General features: G+C 46.6%; 1 protein-coding gene across 6 annotated transcripts in view; it reads right to left on the bottom strand.

The window, feature by feature from the left end:
* The window catches only part of VPS13B (vacuolar protein sorting 13 homolog B), a 795663-nt gene that overhangs the window by 12547 nt on the left and 763588 nt on the right, over positions 1-19528 (bottom strand). For all 6 annotated transcript variants that reach the window (XM_040494096.1, XM_040494094.1, XM_040494093.1 and 3 more), the window contains 4 exons: positions 13336-13454; positions 9093-9901; positions 4803-4979; positions 2707-2877 (listed from right to left, as the gene is read on the bottom strand). In XM_040494096.1, coding sequence (XP_040350030.1) covers positions 2707-2877; positions 4803-4979; positions 9093-9901; positions 13336-13454 — 1276 coding nt within the window. The remainder of the gene's footprint in view (positions 1-2706; positions 2878-4802; positions 4980-9092; positions 9902-13335; positions 13455-19528) is intronic.

The following is a 19528-nucleotide window of genomic DNA, read 5'->3' as shown; positions in this document are numbered from 1 at the left end:
CCTACCCTGGAACTTTCAATTGTTCAGTCTCCCCACATCCTGATTGTTTCCAGGCTCGGAGCCCTCCAGGGTGGGTGACATGTGGAAAAAAGCCCAGGCTCTTGTCCTGGTGGAGGTGTGACATGGGCAAGTCACTTAACTTCCTATCTGTGCCAGGGTTTGCAAATCAGACAGGATGACACATGTGAAAATGCTCCGTCAACTCTCAAGCGGTCTTTCAATATATTTTTGCTAACTGGGTTGTAAATGTTTCTTCTAGAGGAAGAAACCGAGGAACTAATATTCTGGTTTCACTCAGCATGGGTTTCAAACAAAATGATAATAGCTCTAACTTCAATCAGGCACTTCATTCCATTTAGCAGTTGTAAGCACCATTTCTGGGGATAAATTAAACGGTGATAAATCTAGAATTTCCTAGGTGAGGGACTTGATTGGTCCTCCTCTTGTCCCTCCTCTCATCTTCCTGCTACACATCAGGTAGTTCTAGGACTGGACGTTTTTGAGATAACCCGGTGATTGAGTAGGACAGAGAGTTCTTGAACTCCCAGAGGGAAGGCGGCAGATTGGAGCCAACTCGGAGATGCTCACTGGGAACTAAAAATGTCTGAGGAGCATGGCAATGGGCGCTTCGCTCAGGGTGCGCGGCTAGAGGCAGTGCTCCTGGGGGCCCAAGGTCAGGCGGCTGCCTGCACGTGCAGTCAGCACACACCTAGAAGGGATTTCCATCACCCACAGAACTCCCAGGTCTTTGGAAATTACCAGAAATGCAGAAAGACTGTGAGCCCACTCACAGAAGAAGAAGTTTCACAGACAGACTAAATGATTCCCTCGCACGTATATGAAGTTGTACAAGACGTGACAGAGCAAAGATGAGAGTTTTAGGACCTTCTGGCCTGGTTAACAACAGGCGCCGAATTAAAAAGTGGGACACCGCAGAGGGAGGATCGTGGTTCCTCACATAATGGATTTCTACCACCAGGCCCAATTTTACACAGTGGCACCTGGGTAGCGGGTGTGGGCTCGTCTGGGTGGGAAAAGGATGGACTGGTTGGGAGGGACACAGCCACAGGCCAGCCAGCTCGGTCTCCTCTGCTGAGCACCTGTGAACCCCAAACAGAGCTTGGCTAGAGGGAAGGAAGCTCTCCTGCCCAGTGTAGAGGGCCTAGAAGCCCATGATTCTTAGCCAAAAAAGGCCCCAAAGACCCCAAAGACCCCAACCAATGACCTGAAGCCTCCAAGATAACCTCAGTCACTTCCTGTGGTTCCAGCAACTTGATCCCTTGAACTGAAACTAAAGCAAGACTGCTCCCGCCATTGTCTGCTTGTCTTTCTCTGGTGGGACGCTCTTTGAAATGAGGCAACTATTACAGTTTCTTTGCTACCAGAACCTAATAATGAGTATCAGTGGTGCTGTTTACCAAACACGGACACTTTGCCTGGCACAGGTCATTATTATTACCTCTAAATCATGTTATCACCAGCCCCAATTTACAAAGGAGAAACCCAAGTTCAGAGAAGAGAAGAACATGCCTGAGGTCACAAAGAAAGGACCCTGACACCCTCGTCTGGGTCCGCTGGCCCCTCAGGAATGTGGCTCGCTCCCACGCCACTGTGCCTTCCCTGGAGCAGACACCCTGGCCTCCGGACTGCTCCTCTACCTGGAAGTTCCATCCCAGGTCATACGTAAGCCTCCCAGTTTACACGCGCATCATCACACGACAGTGCCCCACACCACAGAATGTTACGACTTAAACAATTTCCAGTAACTTGACCTGAGCTAACATCTCACTGCTTCCTCCCAGGGCCTCGGCTGGCTGCGCTGCGGGCTGAGGCTAGAACTGCAGACTGGAGAGAGGACAAATCCTTTCAAGCTCATCTTGTCTGACCTCTGCTCTCCCCGCTCTGGGCACTTTGATCTCCCTGAGATGCACACTCCTTCTGATGCACAGCAGGCCAGCTGCCAAGCAATACAGTTTTAAATTCCTTTGCAAACAAATAAACAAAAGATACCCTTGAAAATCCTGCTCTGCAAAATTTCAGCTCTGAAGCTTCCTTTTTATAGATCTTTCCAAAGCAACTTATTTTTCGAACATTTGTAGTCCTTGGAAATATCCACGGTAATCTTCACTTCTAACTATACCATCTGGCTGCTCGACAAACAGTAATTACTCTGAGGCTGAGCCTGCACTCTTGAAAAAAATAAAAGGGGAGAAGCGGGCTCCTCACTGAAGTTTATGTGACGTTCGCACGCCGCTGAAGTGCTTCTCAAAGGTGAGCATCTGCCATATGTGCATGGCGGAGAGGACGTGGCACAACGTCTGCCTGTGACCTTGACAAGCGAACAGTGGCCCTGTGCTCCTGTCCTTGCGCTGACACCTCCACACTTGGGGGGCGCCTATGGAAGGACACTTATGTGGGCGGGGGGTGGGGGTGGGGTGGGTAGAGCCTGGGCATCTGTGCAGGTGAGCCTCTATCGGGGAAGGTCAGGGGACGGCCCCATCATGGCTGTTGATGGCTTTGGTAAGGAGGTCCTGTCCCAGTGCTTCATGGATGCAGGGCAGGAAGCAGAGGGAGTGCCCTCCTCTCCCTGAGCCTGAGCTTTGCCTGCAGGAAGGATGGAAACCATACAACCACCCCTAGTCCCGGGGAACTGAGCACCTGGCCGGCCCGCAGAGCCATGAGCGCGCGTCCCCCACAGCCCCTTACCGAGCAGGCTGATGCCCAGGCGGGACAGGCCCTGTCGCAGCCCCTCGCCCAGGCTCTCGGGCAGCTGCCGCCGCCACTCCTCCTGCCGGTTGTAGTGCTCCTCATCCAGTGAGAGGCGGTCCATGTTCCGGGCCAGGCTCGTGGCCAGGTTGGTGATGGAGGTGAGGGTACCTGAGGGCACAAGAGCACGTGGGTTGGCCTTATGGTCACATACATGGGGGGCCCCCGGGGAGCGGTCCTCACAGGGCTGGTGGGGGGGGGGGGAGGGGTGCCTTGGGACCTGCCCAGGTGGTGAGTGACGGGGGCTTCCTTTGGGCAGCTTGAAGCAACAGCCTGAAGAAAATTGTGAAAAAAAGGTGAAGATTAACACTTGCTCACCAGGGTGACGGCACGCCTCAAAACGGGTCAGGCGAGAATCTCTGTTGCCAGAAAAATGCCCAGAGTTTCAGATGAAAGTAGCATTTGCTATTGTTTGATGGTGGAGGCTTGGCTAGAGCACTCAGTTTTGAAGTCCTCACTGAGGCCCGGTTTTGAAAGTTAAAATTTGCTCTCATGTTAAAGGTTAAGGTCATGCTGCTGAATCTTAGATTGTAAGGAAATATTTCTATTTAGGAATAAAATTCATTTCCCCCCTTCATCTCTCATAGCAGAGGGAGACCCTAAACTGTATCACCAGACATTCAGAGGCAACAACGATTGGTGCCGCACAGAACATGCGCGGTTTGGATTCTCGGGGTGTTAACTGAAAACAGCGAGGACAATAAAGGAGAGAGGACACGGGAAAGCCATGACTATGTCGGGTTTTCTGGCAAGTCTGTACAGGTCTCAGTGAAGCCACACTGAAAGACATCAATGGACAGATCCTGACACTAGCGAATTCACTCATCTGTGAGAGGATGTCCGGCTCCAAGAGGAGACGGAAGATGTCGTTTTTGCCGCTGCATCTTTACCGGTAATCTAAAAAGAAAAAGTCCACGTGCACACGCAGACAGCAGCAAATGGGACAGGTTTCCCTAAGAGAAGGAGAGAACAAGTGTAAAACACACTCAGTGAGTCAGTATGCTAAAATTACTGCGGGCTTCAGTTTAGCAGGTGTCGGCTGTCTTATTTGAAAATAAAAACAACAGAACCACAAAGACTCAAGTGTCGGGAGTGAGAAATCCGCCAGTGACTCATCGGTGAGCTCCTCTGGCTCTCAGCTCGCAGGCCTCCCGGACGGCGGGGGCCCAGGGGAGTGGGCCCGGCCTCGTCCACACAACTCGGTTTACTGCTCTTGCCATTCTCCTGCCAGCCCCCCTCTAGCACAACGGGCGCTCATATTTCAGGCTCCTCTGCTTTTGAGCCTTCTGGAGACTTCTATAACCTACCCACTCATAACAGAGTTGCAGCACTGTTGACATTAAAAAGCCTTTTATGGGGGAGAAGCCCTTTGCCCTGTTTTCCCTGCCTCCCGCTGAGAAGAAAAGGGGACTCAGATGGCCCTTGTTAGTTCCCGAGTCACTGCCAACCTGACCAAAATATCGTCAAGCACACACAGGGGTAAAACGAAAACATTCCCCTTCATGTGGGCAGCAGTCTGGCTTCTGTGCCCCGTGACCTATCCGGGCCACAAGATGGCACTGTTGATGTGGCATATGCTGGAGGAAAGCTGGCTGGTCCCCTCCAAATCCGCCTCCATGTCCAGACGTATCCATGTCCTTCCGCAAGTTATGACAACTGTATCTACATTTAAAAAAATGAAGAGGCAACACAGTGTAGGGTTTCTGATGTGTAGCACAAGTCCTGAACACCTTTAATATTTCTGTATTTATCGCATGGAATAACAGTTGAGCCAATGCTTGTTTTCCCAATGGGAGGTTTAAGATTCTGAAGTTTCTGAAACATTTTCACACACTGCAGGCAAGCAGCGATCTGTTTAAAACATAAGGCATTAGATGTGAGCTTTGTTACAAATCCAACATTTCACGGCAATCGAACGGGCTAAACAAAGGTAGAGGCTCACTGAAGGCCCTGAAAGCTGTAATGTGTTCTTCAAAAAGGAAAAATAAGGGGAGGAATGAACATGAGGCTTTATGAAAAGAAACCAAAGTAGCTACCTTTGGAAATGTGCTTTACAAATGACGTTGTCCCTCTGGAGACTCCACTCACGAAGGCTCCCGGGCCTCTGGTCAGCCCCTCGTACGGAAGCCTAAAGAAGTCGGCGATGCCATTCCCGACGCTTCGCACCAAACTTGCGGGGCTGCCGAGGATTTCCAGGGATCCAACCACCCAGCCTGGAAGGGACCAACGGGAAGGGGCTACTGAGACCTTCAATGCGGCACTTTCAACATTGGGGAACGGTGACCCATTTTCCCTGCAATTCATTTTTCACACTGGAATTGAGAATGTTATAAGCTCCTCTGGAGCACAATCTGGGAAATAACTCATTCACTGTGAATTCATAAATGGCAAACTTTCATACTTTATAAATCAAAGCGATCCTTTGGCAGCCTCACAAATAGCTTTAATATGACTTCCTTGCCCGAGTCTCCTGTATTCCTGCTAAGAGGGACCCGCGTGCGAGGGGACACACGTTCCCATGCACCCGAGGAAAGGCGGTCTCTCAGGGTGCAGGTGTTTGCAGGCTGGGAAGCTGTCTTTAGAACCACCTCAGGGCAGCGGAGGCACCAGGAGGGGGAGGAGGCCAGATGCTAAATGGGGTGTTGCAAAGGAGAGGCAAAGTTCTGACAAGGATGGAGGAGTTATTTTTAATCTTTCCCAATCCTACCCAGCTGAGTGCTTTCCTTTGGAGCAGAGCTGAAGCCAGACAAATGTCTCCCCTTCAACCCCAGCTTCAGTTGTGTAAACACTGGTGACATGGACATACTGATTAGGTTAGTGAGAGGGAGTGTTCCCTTCCAGTGTCCCAGGAGGGGAGCTTTGGATCTGGTTTCCTATTTGAGCAGGGGCTTGCCAGGGGCCGGCCTGCTCAGTGGCCTGACTGCGGTGTATGCTGCCTCGTGGGAACGCGGCTGTGCGTGAACTTCACCGTGGCTTCCCTTCACCTTGCTCCCCGGGGAGGGGGCTCAGCACTTTCACCCAGTGGACTGGAGGGGCCGGCAGGGCCAAGGGCTAAGCACAGGTTTCTAGGCAGGTGACTTCCTCTGGGAACCACGGACCCCCCGCCAGACTGTGGCCAAGAGTGCTCTCGTGGGGAGGCCGTGGGGACAGGACGCGTGTGGGAGCGAATCCTGCCTCACCAGTAGATTCTTGGAGGACAAGCCTGAGACAGACCCTCAGTCAAGTCACTGGTCCCAGAGGGTCAGCAAGGTGTGGCTGCAAGAACCACGCCAGAACCCTAAAGGGTTCCGGGCCCAGCCCCTATACATAGAGAAAGACATTCTTAAATTTTGAGTCCATTCTTCTTTTCTGGAACATCAGGAGGATACCACTAGGGTTTAGGTTAAAAGAGGGAATCAGTTCCAGAAGGTAAGAACTATAAATGGGAGGGCCTCTGGGTGCCAGGCATTCAGCTTATTTCATGCTCAAGGTCACTGTGCAAATGAAGTGCTGTTACATCCCTTTACATAAGGATGAGCTAATGACTGGGCTTCTCCCTGGGCTCAGGGGTAGCAGCCTCAGGGGACCGAGATGAGGCTGACCTGGTGTTACTCTGTCTCCAAGTGTGGCTCTGAGATTAGGTCAAGGGCTCACAATCTCCCCGCTGCTTGGACACGTGGGCTGGGTTTCCAAACGAGGTTTACCTCATTGCTCAGCCCACCCACCCTCTTTCTGTGAGCCTGGGCTGCAATGGGCAGGCAGGGTACTGAAGAAGGTTGTGGAATATGGTTCCCTGGAGGGCTCACTCTGCAGGTAAAGAAACAGCAGATTCCCTTTAACCTGGAATAGTCATAAGGTTCTACCTGCAGGTAGCAAGTTGTTCTAGAAACATCTTAATTCCCCTTCTCTCCATAGATTTTACACACAGGATAAAGAAAGGAGAGTAAGATATTGCCAAGCACAGACCATCTACAATGGGCCCTTCAGAGTCAGCACGGTGGGCACAGAGTGAAGGCATCCCACCCAGCCTCCCCATCTGGCTCCCCCAGCCACCCGAAGGTGGGTAGGTCTCCTGGATCAGGAGCACTGCCTGATGGGAGGGCCATGTGTGGACCAGAGTTACTTCTCAGCAGCATGGGAGCTAGCCAGAAACGGGCAGGAAGTATCTGAGGACACTCCTTCTTTATCGTCCAGAAGCAAGTATACTTTGCCTGTATGTTTGGAGATTTTGTTGGAAAAGAGTGTCGGTCTGACTTCCTATCAAATTGAGACTTGGGTGTAGAGGGACCCCAGGAGATTAGAAAGCCCACGTTCTTTCCTTCAAATAGGCTATTCATTTCTAATTACTTGACTGTTTACTTTTAAAACCTCCTCAAGGTGAATCCACAAACTTCCCTAGAAATGAGGTCAGGGTATTTCCACCATCCCAGTTAAGAACCTTCTAGTCAGGTTCAGTGGGTGAATCCTGACCCACGTGAGATACAGATGCAACTTGTTCACTCCCAGGCCAGCCCTCCCCCTTCCTCTAAGAGGATGCTAGTACATTCTCTCGAAGCCTCTTCTACCTGGGTGCTGGTAACCTGCTACCATCTCCTTTTGTCTGTAGGTTTTTAGTAACAGAATTCTCAACAGGCTCTAAAAACTTGGCCCTGTATATTAGAATTTCTTGTCCCAGAGTATAATGAGGTTGGGACAACAGCTTAGAGGATTTTTAGGTAGATTACAAAAAATCCAAACAGAATGTTCTTGTGAAAGCTCATTAAAAACAAAAAACAAAACAGAGCATTTTTAGCACACAGGCTGCAGGGACATGGCTCCTTGGTGCCACAGTTGGGAGTTTCTCTGCCAGCTCATTACCTGCATGGTTGTCCCCCCACACCTCAGCATTATGTGGTGGCCTGGTGGGAGGCTTAGTTCTTCCCAGGCCCCACATCAGAGCTCAGTAACTTACGTGCCCGCGTCTCATGTTAAAAGCAAACACTGCCTGAAAGGTTAAGTTTCTGGAATTGTTTATAAATATACCCATCTATTAAATTTGAAATGTTAACTGCTTATTTTTAAGTGATTTCTTAGCAAGAGAGAAATATTTTCTTCATTGTTGTGCAAGCTATCAAAACAATAGTGCAGGCAGGGCCCTCCCCTGATCTTGTCATTTTCAGTTAAGACTTCTAGGTAACCTTATTGACTCTATGAATGTCATTATGGAGAAAATGTAATCTCACCAGTGGGGCAACAACATGGGTCATTTACTGTTACACTGTTAAGCTTATATGGGAATGCTTTCACTAAGTACAATGTTACAAACATTCTCTCCTTTGCTACTCTCAGAAAGGAAGGCTGCCATGTTTTTTGCTAGAAAGGACCTACAAGACCCAACACTGGTTGGTGTTTGTTGCCTGAATTCATGGGAACATAAGGAGCTGAGTAATCAAACTGAAACCATGTTGGAATGAATTTAGGTCAGGAACATGTGTTTTGTTGCCAATTACCATAGAATATTCTGAGACCACTCTGTCTTTCAGCACACAGTACTCACCATACAATATTCATATTCATATTCAAACACCCCCCCCCCCCCCCCACAAACTTCCATCTCACGTCTGTGGACAAGCCGAGACACTAACCACTTTCTTTTTGCGATCTGTCTAGACTGGCAGGGCCACACTGGGCAGGTAGAGGGCTCTTTACGCATCTTATGAGCACACAAATCCTCTGAATTTCTCACCTACAGCTATTCATGGACCTTAATGAAGGAAGCCAGCAAGCTACAACTGGATTTCTTTTAAGCCCAGGGCTGGTTTTCCAGACTGCACTGATGTGCCCATACAGAGCCTTGGTCCTGCAGGGATCTAAAAAGTGTATGCTAAATGGAATTAACAGTCTAAGTTGCATCATAGCAAATATAAAAGCTACTATTGGTTGAGTGTTTATTAAGTGCCAAGTCCTTTTATTTTATCCTCTCAGAAATCTTAAAACCCATTTTAGAGATGAGGAAACTGAGACTTGGGGAGGTTCAATAACTTGCCCAAGGCCTTAGGCAGTGGTGGAGTGTGGACTTAAATCCAGGTCTGACTTGGGCGCCTGGGTGGCTCAGTCGGTTAAGCTTCCGACTCTTGATCTCAGGTGTTGATCTCAGGGTTGTGAGTTCAAGCCCTCCACTTTCAGTTAAGTTGGAGTGTGGAGCCCACTTAAAAAAAAAAAAAAATCCAGGCCTAACCGCAAAGCCCACACTCTTCCCCTCTCACAGTAGTGCCTCCCTAGTTCTTGAAGTTGATGAGGCACTCCCAGGAGCAATCCCTTTTGGCCCAGGCTCTAGTTCATCAAGGACCCCTAGCGTGTGACCTCACCTGCTCTGAAAAGAGCCCCCGCGGCATAGTGCATCGCCAGGGCGTGGACGAGCTGCCTGGCCGTGGTGAAGACGGGGCCTCTTTCAAACACTGAGAAGGAGAGTGGCGTATGGTCAGAGGCTATGTACAGCTTGAGGGAAGCGTGGATGCTGACAAGGAGATTCACCGGCTGTATCACCAGTTTCCGTAACTTCACAGGATTCACCAAGGCCCTGGCGTGCTGTCTGACCTGCGCGGGCAACACCTGTTTGCCACCTGTGAGTACCTCAGGGTGACCGGCCAGGTTGCCGTCAGGAAGGTAGGTCCGGAACAAAGTTCTGATGTAGTACACAAATGTATCTTCCACATATAACCGGGCAGGTTTCAATTCAAAACTGAACTCATTAATATCATCGAATAAGAAGTTCTTGCCCTCGGTTAAGGTGAGGCAAAGTTTGATAAAACAATTTTTCTTGTATTCTTCCAGCTCTCTGCTGGATACGAGGAGGCTTTGCATTTTGGGACACTGCACGGGTTCTGGTTTTTCCCCCTGGCAGACTAAGACCGCGAAGTGGAAACTGGACTTGTTATACAGCTGGTTGTCTAACTGCAGGTCCCCACAGTAGACTTCCACACAGTGAGGCCGAAGGGGCGCTGCAGCGGCCTCCTCCCCGCGGAGGTGGCCAGTCATGGGGGCCATTTGGAGGAAAACACTGTCCAGTGTGAGTCTCAGAAGTTCAGATGATACTCTGTGGTGGGTGAGGTCATCAAACACCACCAAGCTCAACTGAGTGATGAACATTTTAAATGTCACAATCTTCTCCAGAGTTCTAGAGAAAGGGAAAACAACATAAGTCTCCCTCTTTTCTTTTTCCTCTTTCTTTCTCTTCCTTCCTTCCTTCCCTCCCTCCCTCCCTTTTTCTTCTTCTCTCCTCCCTTCCCTCCCACCCTCCCTTCCTTTCAATAGGGCCTTATTACACCCCTCCTGATATTCCATCAGGTTCTCGCAAGAAACAATAAGAATTCAACTTTCAGACTGTGGTGTCTGGACAGAACCTGCCACGTTCCTGACAGTACTCGGGAATGTCCCCCAAGGGACTAGTACAAGCTCTTGTCATGTTCTGTACATGCTTCCCTTGTCAACGCCAGATTTGTACTCCAAAATTCTTCTAGCGTTTGCGCACTAATTCTCTATCACGATCATCTCAAGGCAGAAAGGTAAAATCAAACCACCAAGACTCCTCACCTTGAAGTAAAGCAAAGAGAAGAAAACTCACCCTGAGCCCCCTGCATCCCGGCCCCTCTAGTGGCATCTGGGCCATGTGCTCCGCTCTCCCTACCATTTCCAGATCTGGACTGCGGTGCTCCTGCCTCAGGCCAACCTGTCACGGTGCACAAAATCCTTCTGCTCTCCCCTCCTCAAGGACATCACTTTAGCCACCCACCCGTCTCCTTTACCCTCTTTTTTTTTTTCATTATCGGCAGCTTATAAACATGATGCTATTTCTCCTGTCTTCAAAATCCCTCTTGTAACTCCACCACTTCCTTCTCTAGCTACTACTCAGTTTTCTGCCCTCTCTTACATAAAAACTTCTACACACGTTGTCTGCTGGCTGCCTTCCATTCTCTCTTCACCTTGGTCCAAGCAGGCTTCTGCCCCCATAGTCTGCCAAAGCAACGCTCACCAAGTGACTTCTGTGTGGCTAAACTGAATGATGGCTTTTCAGTCTGTGGCTCACTTGACCTACAATGGCATTTCACCTTGTCGATAACTCCTTTCCTCTGGGAACACTTCCTTTATAGGTCTTCTCTTCTACTTAGTCACTGTGCGACCCCTTCCTCTTCTCCCTGATTACTGAAAATTAAGGTGCCCAAGGCTCAGCCCTTGCCCTCTTCTGTTCCTGTGTCTCGGCCCCCCCACTGGGAGATCTCACTCATTCCCACGGCCCCGATTTGCTGTCTGGGTGCTCATGGCTCCCAAAGTCACATAGGCAGCCCAGGACCACCCAAGTGCCAGTCTCCTACATCTAACTGCCTCTCCACTTTGTCACTTCTTTGTTAAAAAACATCTCGACCTGTCACGTCTATAATCAAACTCTAGATCATACACCCCACCCCAACCTGCATATGGTCTTTCCCATCTCAGTTAGTGACAACCACATCCTATCACTTGCTTACAGCCCGAGTTTAGGAGTCCTCCTTGATGTCTCCATTTTTAGCCCCTATCCAGTGCATCAGGGAAAACCCAATCGTTTCTTCTTAGAAGGTACATCCAGATTCTGACCTTTCCTTCCCACATCCACTGATCCCACTGCAGTCTAAGCCATCAGCATCTCTAGTGTGAGTAACGGTGACAGTCTCCTAACTACTTTCACTGCTTCCACCCTCACTTCTATATGGTCTACCTCACAAACAAACAAATAAATGATAAATAAGTTTCTAAAAATTTAGGTCAGATTATGTCACTTCTCCACTCAAAATGCTCTGATGATTTCTCCATTTCATTCAGAAATAAAGCTAAGTCCTACACCATGTCCCCCTCTCCCAGCCCTTACCGCTCTGGCCTCAGATACTCTTTCTACTTCCATCCACTCTGTCTGGCCCACACTGGCCTCTTCCTTGAGCCTCCAATATGTCAGACCCACTGTTTCAGACCTTTGAACCAGATGTGCCTTCTGTCTGGAAAGCTCTCCACCAGATACCCACATTACTAACCCCCTTGCAGCTTTTGAGTCCTTGCTCAAATGTCAACTTCGTGGGAAGGCTTACCTACACTGGTTTTCTAAAATTGTGTCCTCTCTGTCCTTATGCCCTGGCACTCCTGGTCTTTCTTACCCGGCTGTTTTTACCCCTGCGGAAAGCCAACCTTCTACTGTCCCATAAAGTCTTTTTTTATTATGTTTATTCTCTGTCTTCCATTCTACACCTAGGAAAATGTGATCATCTTTTTGAGAGCAGAGTCTTCTTAGTCACTGTTGTATCCCCATCCCTAGAATAGCACCTGGCATCCAGTAAGCATTTTAAAGCAAGGGGTGTAATACTTCCTTTATTCATTGATTCAACAGATAGTAGCAAATACTTGTGCCTTTCCTATTTCTACCACTCAATGTATAATTTGTTGCTAGTATGATTAATGCCCTATTAATGCCATAGACAAATGTTTCTGAAACTGTTGTGCAGGCTTGAAATTTTGTGTTATGTAATTTTATATTTAGTCTCCAATTGTTATGCTATTCATTTTTTACAAAGTTCTGGGCAAAGAAAACATTCTACCCAACCTTGTTTGAAATATTGTAAATTCAAATTAATAATGATTGGGCAGGTCCAAATTAATAAGTTCTTAACCATATATGAAAAACAAGGAACTTTTTTTTTTAAAGGCTTAAACAAACATATGGAAGTTAGTATTGTTATTTTATATTTTAAATACATTTTTAAATAATAAACTTTATTATAAAATACATTCTTCTTTATAAAATTAAAATGCAGAAAATTATTAGCTAATCACTTATAACTCCCACATCTACTAACAATTTTGATTCTTTAAAAATTTTTTTTTTAATGTTTATTTATTTTTGAGAGAGAGAGAGACAGAGAGACCAAGTGTGAGTGGGGGAGAGACAGAGAGAGGGAAACACAGAATTGAAAGTAGGCTCCAAGCTCTGAGCTGTCAGCCCAGAGCCCAATGCAGGGCTTGAACTTACAAACTGCGAGATCATGACTTGAGCTGAAGTCAGACACGTAATTGACTGAGCCACGCAGGGGCCTCTTGATTCTTTCTTTTGAGTCTTAGTTCTAGGAATGTTTTCTGGGCATGTGTGTGTGAGAATGTGTGAACAGAGAAGTATTTATGTGTGTGTGTGTGTTATATACACACATACATACATACCTAGGATACATGACTAATCATAGCTATATATTCAATTTTATACTCTCTTTGCTTTCTTCTCTCCCTTTATTCCTTCCTTTCTTTTTGAGAGAGAGAGAGAGAGAGAGAGAGAGAGAGAGAGGGAGGGAGGGAGAATGGGCACACATATGAGCATGGGAGGAGCAGAGAAAGAGGGAGAAAAAGAATCTTAAGCAGGCTCCAAGCTTAGCACGGAGCCCCATGTGGGGCTCGAGCTCATGACCATGACATAGATCATGACCTGAGCTGAAATCAAGAGTTGGACACTTAACTGACTGAGCCACCCAGGCACCCAGGTTTACAAATTTTTAATGGGCAAGCTTACCATGCTGTGACTGGGATAATGATTAATCCTACCTGTTGGTAGCGGTTAAAATAGGTCCCATTTTTCCTTCTGGGGCCACAGTGATGAAGACTGTGCCACACTGAAGGACAACGTCCACATACACATAGCCAAAGCCAGTCAGGAACACAACCTGTGAAAAGAATATTCAGAATCTGATTAAAAAGAAATAAGAAACACTACTGAAATGGTACTTTCAAATGTCTTAAGTCCTGATTCAATACCACAAACACTTCTTGGTTATATTTCTTTATATCTATGTGTACAGGCTATACAGCTGACTTGAAATGAAGAAAGAAAAAAGAAAGATCAAATCCAGATTTTTCAATATCCAGCTGTAAGGTTCATAGAAAAAAACAATGATGGATGATGGGGCATGTGTGTCTTCCTTCTCTGCTTCTTTGGAATTGGCAAATAGCTCTGTATGGGCTGGAGCCCAGCCATGGGCCAGCTTTACATGTGCATATCAACCTCTGTGGAAAAAAAAAAACAAAAACAACCAAACCCTGAAACTCAGGACTTGAAATGCAACATGCAAAAAACTTCCAGGCTCTTGAGTGTTGACTTACTACCATGAGGATGTCTTCATATCCTGGGGACACAGAAACATACCAGAAAACCTACCAACAGCTGTTGACATGTCATAATCCCCTCAAGGTCTCTTAGTCTCTCATGTAACTTGTAACAATAGTGTCAGATAACTTCATTTGCTTGGAGTCAAAATTAATTTTGCTTCTATGGGAAGGTGGACTAAGACCTAAAAAAAGTTCGATCTCAGAAGCCAGGTGCCAGGCCAGTAGAACAGATGTCCTTTCAGCATTAAATACCAAGGTTGCTTAAATGGATAAATATTTGAAAACAGAACAGAACTATTTGAAAAACAACTCCAAGAACATCATGTTCACAGCCAACATTACCTGAGAGTAGGGGCAAGAACCTCCTTATGTTTGGGAACGTTGATTCTGATAATCTGCAGTATCAATTCAGTCCAAGTCTGGGCCCTTTATTACTGTTAGGGCAGCAAATAAAAGACGACTGCAAATTTCCGGATGACGGAACAAAGCGAGGTGCCTGCCTGACATGTAATGAATGTATTGGAATTCTGACCACATGAAGAGGTACCAGAAAGAGTGTGCACAGAGCCACAGGGGACAGTGACAGACTCAAACCCGGAAGGGACTTCAGTGTCACTGGGTTTCTTTCTTGCATAGTGGCTCCTGACCGTGTGCAGCACCCAGGGCACCTGGGCGTCACCTCCGCCTCCTCCCTCTCATCTCCTGGAGCACAGCAGTCCTCAGATGCCCCAGTTCTGCAGGCTCCGCCCCTAGGGCCTTCGTTTTCATCCTACGGCTGCTGCTTTAGCTTAGGCCCTTGTCCGCCACTCAGCACTCCCGGCGCCCAGAAGATGCCTTCCAGCACAGGTTCTTTCCAAATCCTGTGTCTCTTTGCACATGCTCCTTAAGGATACCTTTTCCCCTGAAGGTACTCTCTCATTTTCCTATTCCTTTCCTCAGCTTGATACCAACTCCAGCATTCCTGAGGCATTTTAACCACATTTCTATTTCATCACGAGCCTGTATTGTTTGTAGTATAGTCGCCTGTTTATACACCTGACTCAATTGCTAGATTGTCAGCTTCTTGAGGGCAGGAGCAGAGTCCATTTGTTCTCTATGGACATGTTTCCCAAATGGGTTGTTCTGCAGAAATATCTGTTTCAAAAGACCCTGTATCTTGAATCTGCCTTATCTGTTCTAAGATAAAAACTGTAGTTGACTGTGATAAAATCTGGAATGCAGCCAACTTAAAAAATGGCTCAGCTCATGAATCTAAAGCAAAACAGGTATTATTTGAGAAACACTCACATTTATTATTTTGTATGATATGCAAAGGACGTCTACTGTTTTTTTACTAGGCTTATAGATGTGGGATTATTCATCTGGGACAAACATCTATATTTCCCTCTCTCAGTGACTCTGCGTAACTTCAGCGTATGTCCCAGGGTTTTAGCAGAGAACTACCACCCCTCAGAGGAGGGAGGGAGAGGATCAGTAAGGGACATATTTACTGTTCTGCTCATTCTCACAGTCATCTTTGGGCCTTAGGAAATGAGGACACTAGCACCTTCTAAGAGTGAAGATTAGGCAAGCTGATGGCTTCTGTTAACTGCCCAAGGGACTTTGAAGCAGGCAAATGAACCCAAACCTCTAAAGGTACTTCTTCTGGTCAAAAACCTGGACTCTGCAGAAAAATTTGCTGGGTGTCCCTTTCACTCACCACTAGAATGGAAGAAACATGGACTTTAATTCTCAGGAGCCTATCCCTGTCTCTTTCCCCCAGTAGAGAAACTGCTCACAAGGCCAAGCATTTTGTACAGTGGCAGCTCTAGGGATTAGAGAGTTAGGTATCTACCTACCAGAGAAATTAGGCACCTGTACCTAGGTTTCCCCAGAGGTTTCAAAATAAGTCCTTGTTTTGGTCTGAAGGTTTGGCCTTCAAAGCCTCAAATACTTAGTGAAGAAGAAACTTTTTGAAGAAAAACCTCGCTGACTCCTAGTCTAGCTGGTTGTAGCAGCCGCACACCCAGCACCCATGCCCTTGCTTAGTCCACTCTCCTACGGATACAGAGCTTGGCTATGTGGCTGTCGTCAGCCGATGGGATCTCAGCAAACGTGGGGCAAGAAGCTTGGTAAAGCTTGCTTACTGGGGTTTGCCCTCCTGCCAACCATGTGAGGAAGCCTGGCCTAGCCTCCCTAAAGAGAGACCACATGGTGAGAGAGATGCCCAGACTTTCCAGCTGAATTCATTCCTCAGCCAACTTCCAGCTGAATGTGGCTGCATGAGTGATCTCAGGCTCATCCTGCAGAAAAATCATGCTACCAAACCTTCAGACTCACGAGAAGTCAAGCATTTTCAAGCCTCTAGGTTTTGGGGTGGTTTGTTACAATGCGGCAGACAGAAAGTGATGGAAACTCCATCAACCTGCATCCTTGACTGACGATGGAGAACAGAGCTCCCTGGGCACAAAGCATGAGCAAGAAGCAAATTCTAGGGTTCTGATAGGCAGCATAACCTAGCCTATACCAACTAACATAGATATTGGTAACAGAAGTAGGGTTCCAGCAGAAACCTAATGCATGAGTCCTTGGCTTAATGGTCAGGCAGTAGAAACTGGTATTGAAAGGGATTAAAATGGCAATTCATGTTATGAAGTAGCAAGACACTTAGTAGAACTGTTGCCTGAGATTACCTGGGAGGCAGATTATAAACCTAATCCAGAAGATGAGGTGTGAAAACAAAAACATTAGTAGTGTGTGTTGGCTACTGTTGGCTGTCTCTGGAAATGCATTCTGAAGAAGAGATGAGCTCAGCAAACAATTTGCCAGTTTGCAAATAAAAATGAAAAACAACAGAGATTCCAGAAACTCAGGGTCTTGCAAAGCTAGAAATGCTTTTGACCTCAAACAGCAAGAGACCAAAGGTTAGTGTTTGAATATGAGAGCAGATTAATACTCAGCCTTAGGGCTATGTACAGGCATCACACTCACTGTCAGAACCTCTTAATTATAAAAGTGACTCAGAAAAAAGCTTAGATTAAGAGTATAAATTTGCCACAGAAGCTCTAAAGTTAGAGGCAAGGAATCAAGATAGCACAGGAATATGCCTAGAAAAGGAGCATAGATGTGGTTATCGGTACATAAATTCTCTGGAATCAAATAGTGTTTGAGAAATGACTACTGATGAATACACTCATGAGTCTGGACTACAAGAGACTGAGGTTATTTGAGCTTCAGATGTGACCAAGAAAGATCTCTGAGAGTAGGTCCAGGGGCTGGAAGAAAAATGGTGAGAGCGCAGTTCCAAGAGCAGAGACAGGGCTCAAAGACCAGTCCTTGTTTCAAGGTATAAACGCCACACAGTTACGTGCTCAGAAACTTTTTGGACTTGTCATAGATGAGAGGCTGCTGCTCTGTCTCATCCTTCCCATTTCCAATTTGGAGGGGTTAAAACAATGATCCTATCTTGTAAAATGGGGGGAGGGGAGAACAGCATGAGCTCACAGGTCTCCAGGTGAAAGGAGTCAAGTCCAGACTAAGAGAGCATCACTCAGAAGTCCTGGATTTCCAGTGGGACGTCGTGACTCATCGGAACCCTGGGGAGGCAGTGTGTTTGTTGCACACAAACAAACACTCATTTAATTCACTAAATTAAATGAGTAATGACCAAGGGGATTTCTGCTTGTTGTTGCTGAGTTTATTATAGAATAAGCTAGCCAGTCCTGATCAGTGCCATCATTTAGGTGTTTTTTCTTCCTTCACTTCACACTGGTGGTGTAGGGGACGCTATGGGCAACATATAGTCAAGAGATTTGCTGCTTTGGCCACAAAATACTTGGAGGATACTCTCTGTATCTGTGTTGGAGCACTATGATCAGTAAGACTTTCTCTCACACATATGGGAATAAGAACACTACTCTGGGCCTATGTCTTGCCCTCCACAATGCCCTTAGTACATTGTCTTTTACTACAATTACAAATAAGAAACACTTCAACATAACTTGTGCTTTTCTACAGTTATCTTTTTTAAAATTTATTTATTTATTTTGAGAGAGCGAGCGAGCAGGGGAGGGGCAGAGAGAGGAGGAGAGACAGAATCCCAAGCAGGCTCCATGCTGTCAGCACAGAGCCTGACACAGGGCTTGATCTCACGAACTGTGAGATCGTGACCTGAACCTAAATCAAGAGTCCAATGCTCAAACAACTGAGCATTAAAATGATTGATTACATTTATATGTAGCAAAAAATATTAAAAAAAATTATACTAATTTATTTTACTAAGTTAATAAGTTATGGGGGGGGGTGCCTGGGTGGCTCAGTTGGTTAAGCATCCAACTCTTGGTTTCGGCTCAGTTCATGAGATCAAGCCCCATGTTGGGCCCCAGTGCTGGGCATGGCACCTGCTTAAATTCTCTCTTTCTCCCTCTACTGCTCTAGATTGTACTCTTTCTCTTAAACAACAACAACAACAACAACAACAACAACAACAACAACAACAACACTAAGTTAATAAGTTACAGGGGGACACAAGAAATAAAAGAATGAATTTTGAAAGTCTCCCTTTTTCCTTAGAGGCCATATGCGACAATCCAAGGATAATCCTTGGAGGGAGGGAGTTATAAAGTATCCCAGCACTGCAGCTGAGGTAGACTTACATAATAGGTAGAACTGTTATTAAAACTCCTTCCATACTCCCTTCCTTCAATATTTTGCCGATTTCTTCTTCAACTGGGTTCCAATAGCCATAGGAAACATCTTACTGGGCTTCCTCCCTTTCTCTTTCTTCTACCTAAGTCATGTTGCCCCCACCTCAGATTTTCACTTCTTTTCTGTGATGAGTGATTTTGTGTCAGCCTGACTGGCCACAGGGTGCCCAGGTTAAGCATTATTGCTGGATGTGTCTGTGAGGCTGTTTCTGGATGGGATTAGCATTTGAATCAATGGACTCAGCAGACTGCCTTCTCCAGTGTGGGGGACATCATCCAGCCTGTCGAGGGGCTACCCCCTTTTCTCCTGCCACACTGTTGAGCTAGAACATCTCATTTTATCTTCTCCTGATGAATTTATGCCATCAAATCCCTTGGTTCTCAAGCCTTTGGACCCAGACTGAATTATGCTATGGTTTCCCTGGGTCTCTAGCTTGCAGAAGGCAGATACTTAGCCTCCAGGGGCAGAACTGCAGATAAATCAATCAGCCATGTTATTTGTTCTGAACTTTGGCTAAAACTCATCTTTCATAAAAAATTGTACTCCCTATTTTGGGAAGGAATAAATGGAAAAGTTACTACTTATTTCTCTAGATGAGGTGGCTTGTAAGAAATATGTTAAGAAAGAAAACCATAATATGGAAGAATCCAAGGCTTAGGCTTTGAAGGGAAGAAGAGATTTGCATGTGTACTATGGGACTATGTGCTACAGGACTGATCCCTAACGCGTAGAGGGAATAAGGGAGTTGAATGTAGCCTGCTTGGTCTCAGGTAGTCAGTCGTCTGTTTTAAGCAGTTTAAGGCCCAGAGTTTCAGGCCTAGAGAGCCTTCTCTGGGCTGGACTCTTGTGTGTTAGTAATCACTTTTGTGGTACTTGTGGAGACAGACTTGAAGGTGAAGAGGTTGACAACAGAGAGACCCTTAAAGGGCCTTAAAGGCTATTGCTA

The sequence above is a fragment of the Herpailurus yagouaroundi genome, unplaced genomic scaffold, assembly GCF_014898765.1.
Source record: "Herpailurus yagouaroundi ecotype Mexico unplaced genomic scaffold, PumYag 186, whole genome shotgun sequence".
NCBI lineage: Eukaryota > Metazoa > Chordata > Mammalia > Carnivora > Felidae > Herpailurus > Herpailurus yagouaroundi.
The sequence above is the reverse complement of the archived record's forward strand: the minus strand, read 5'-3'. Positions and strand labels throughout refer to the sequence as shown.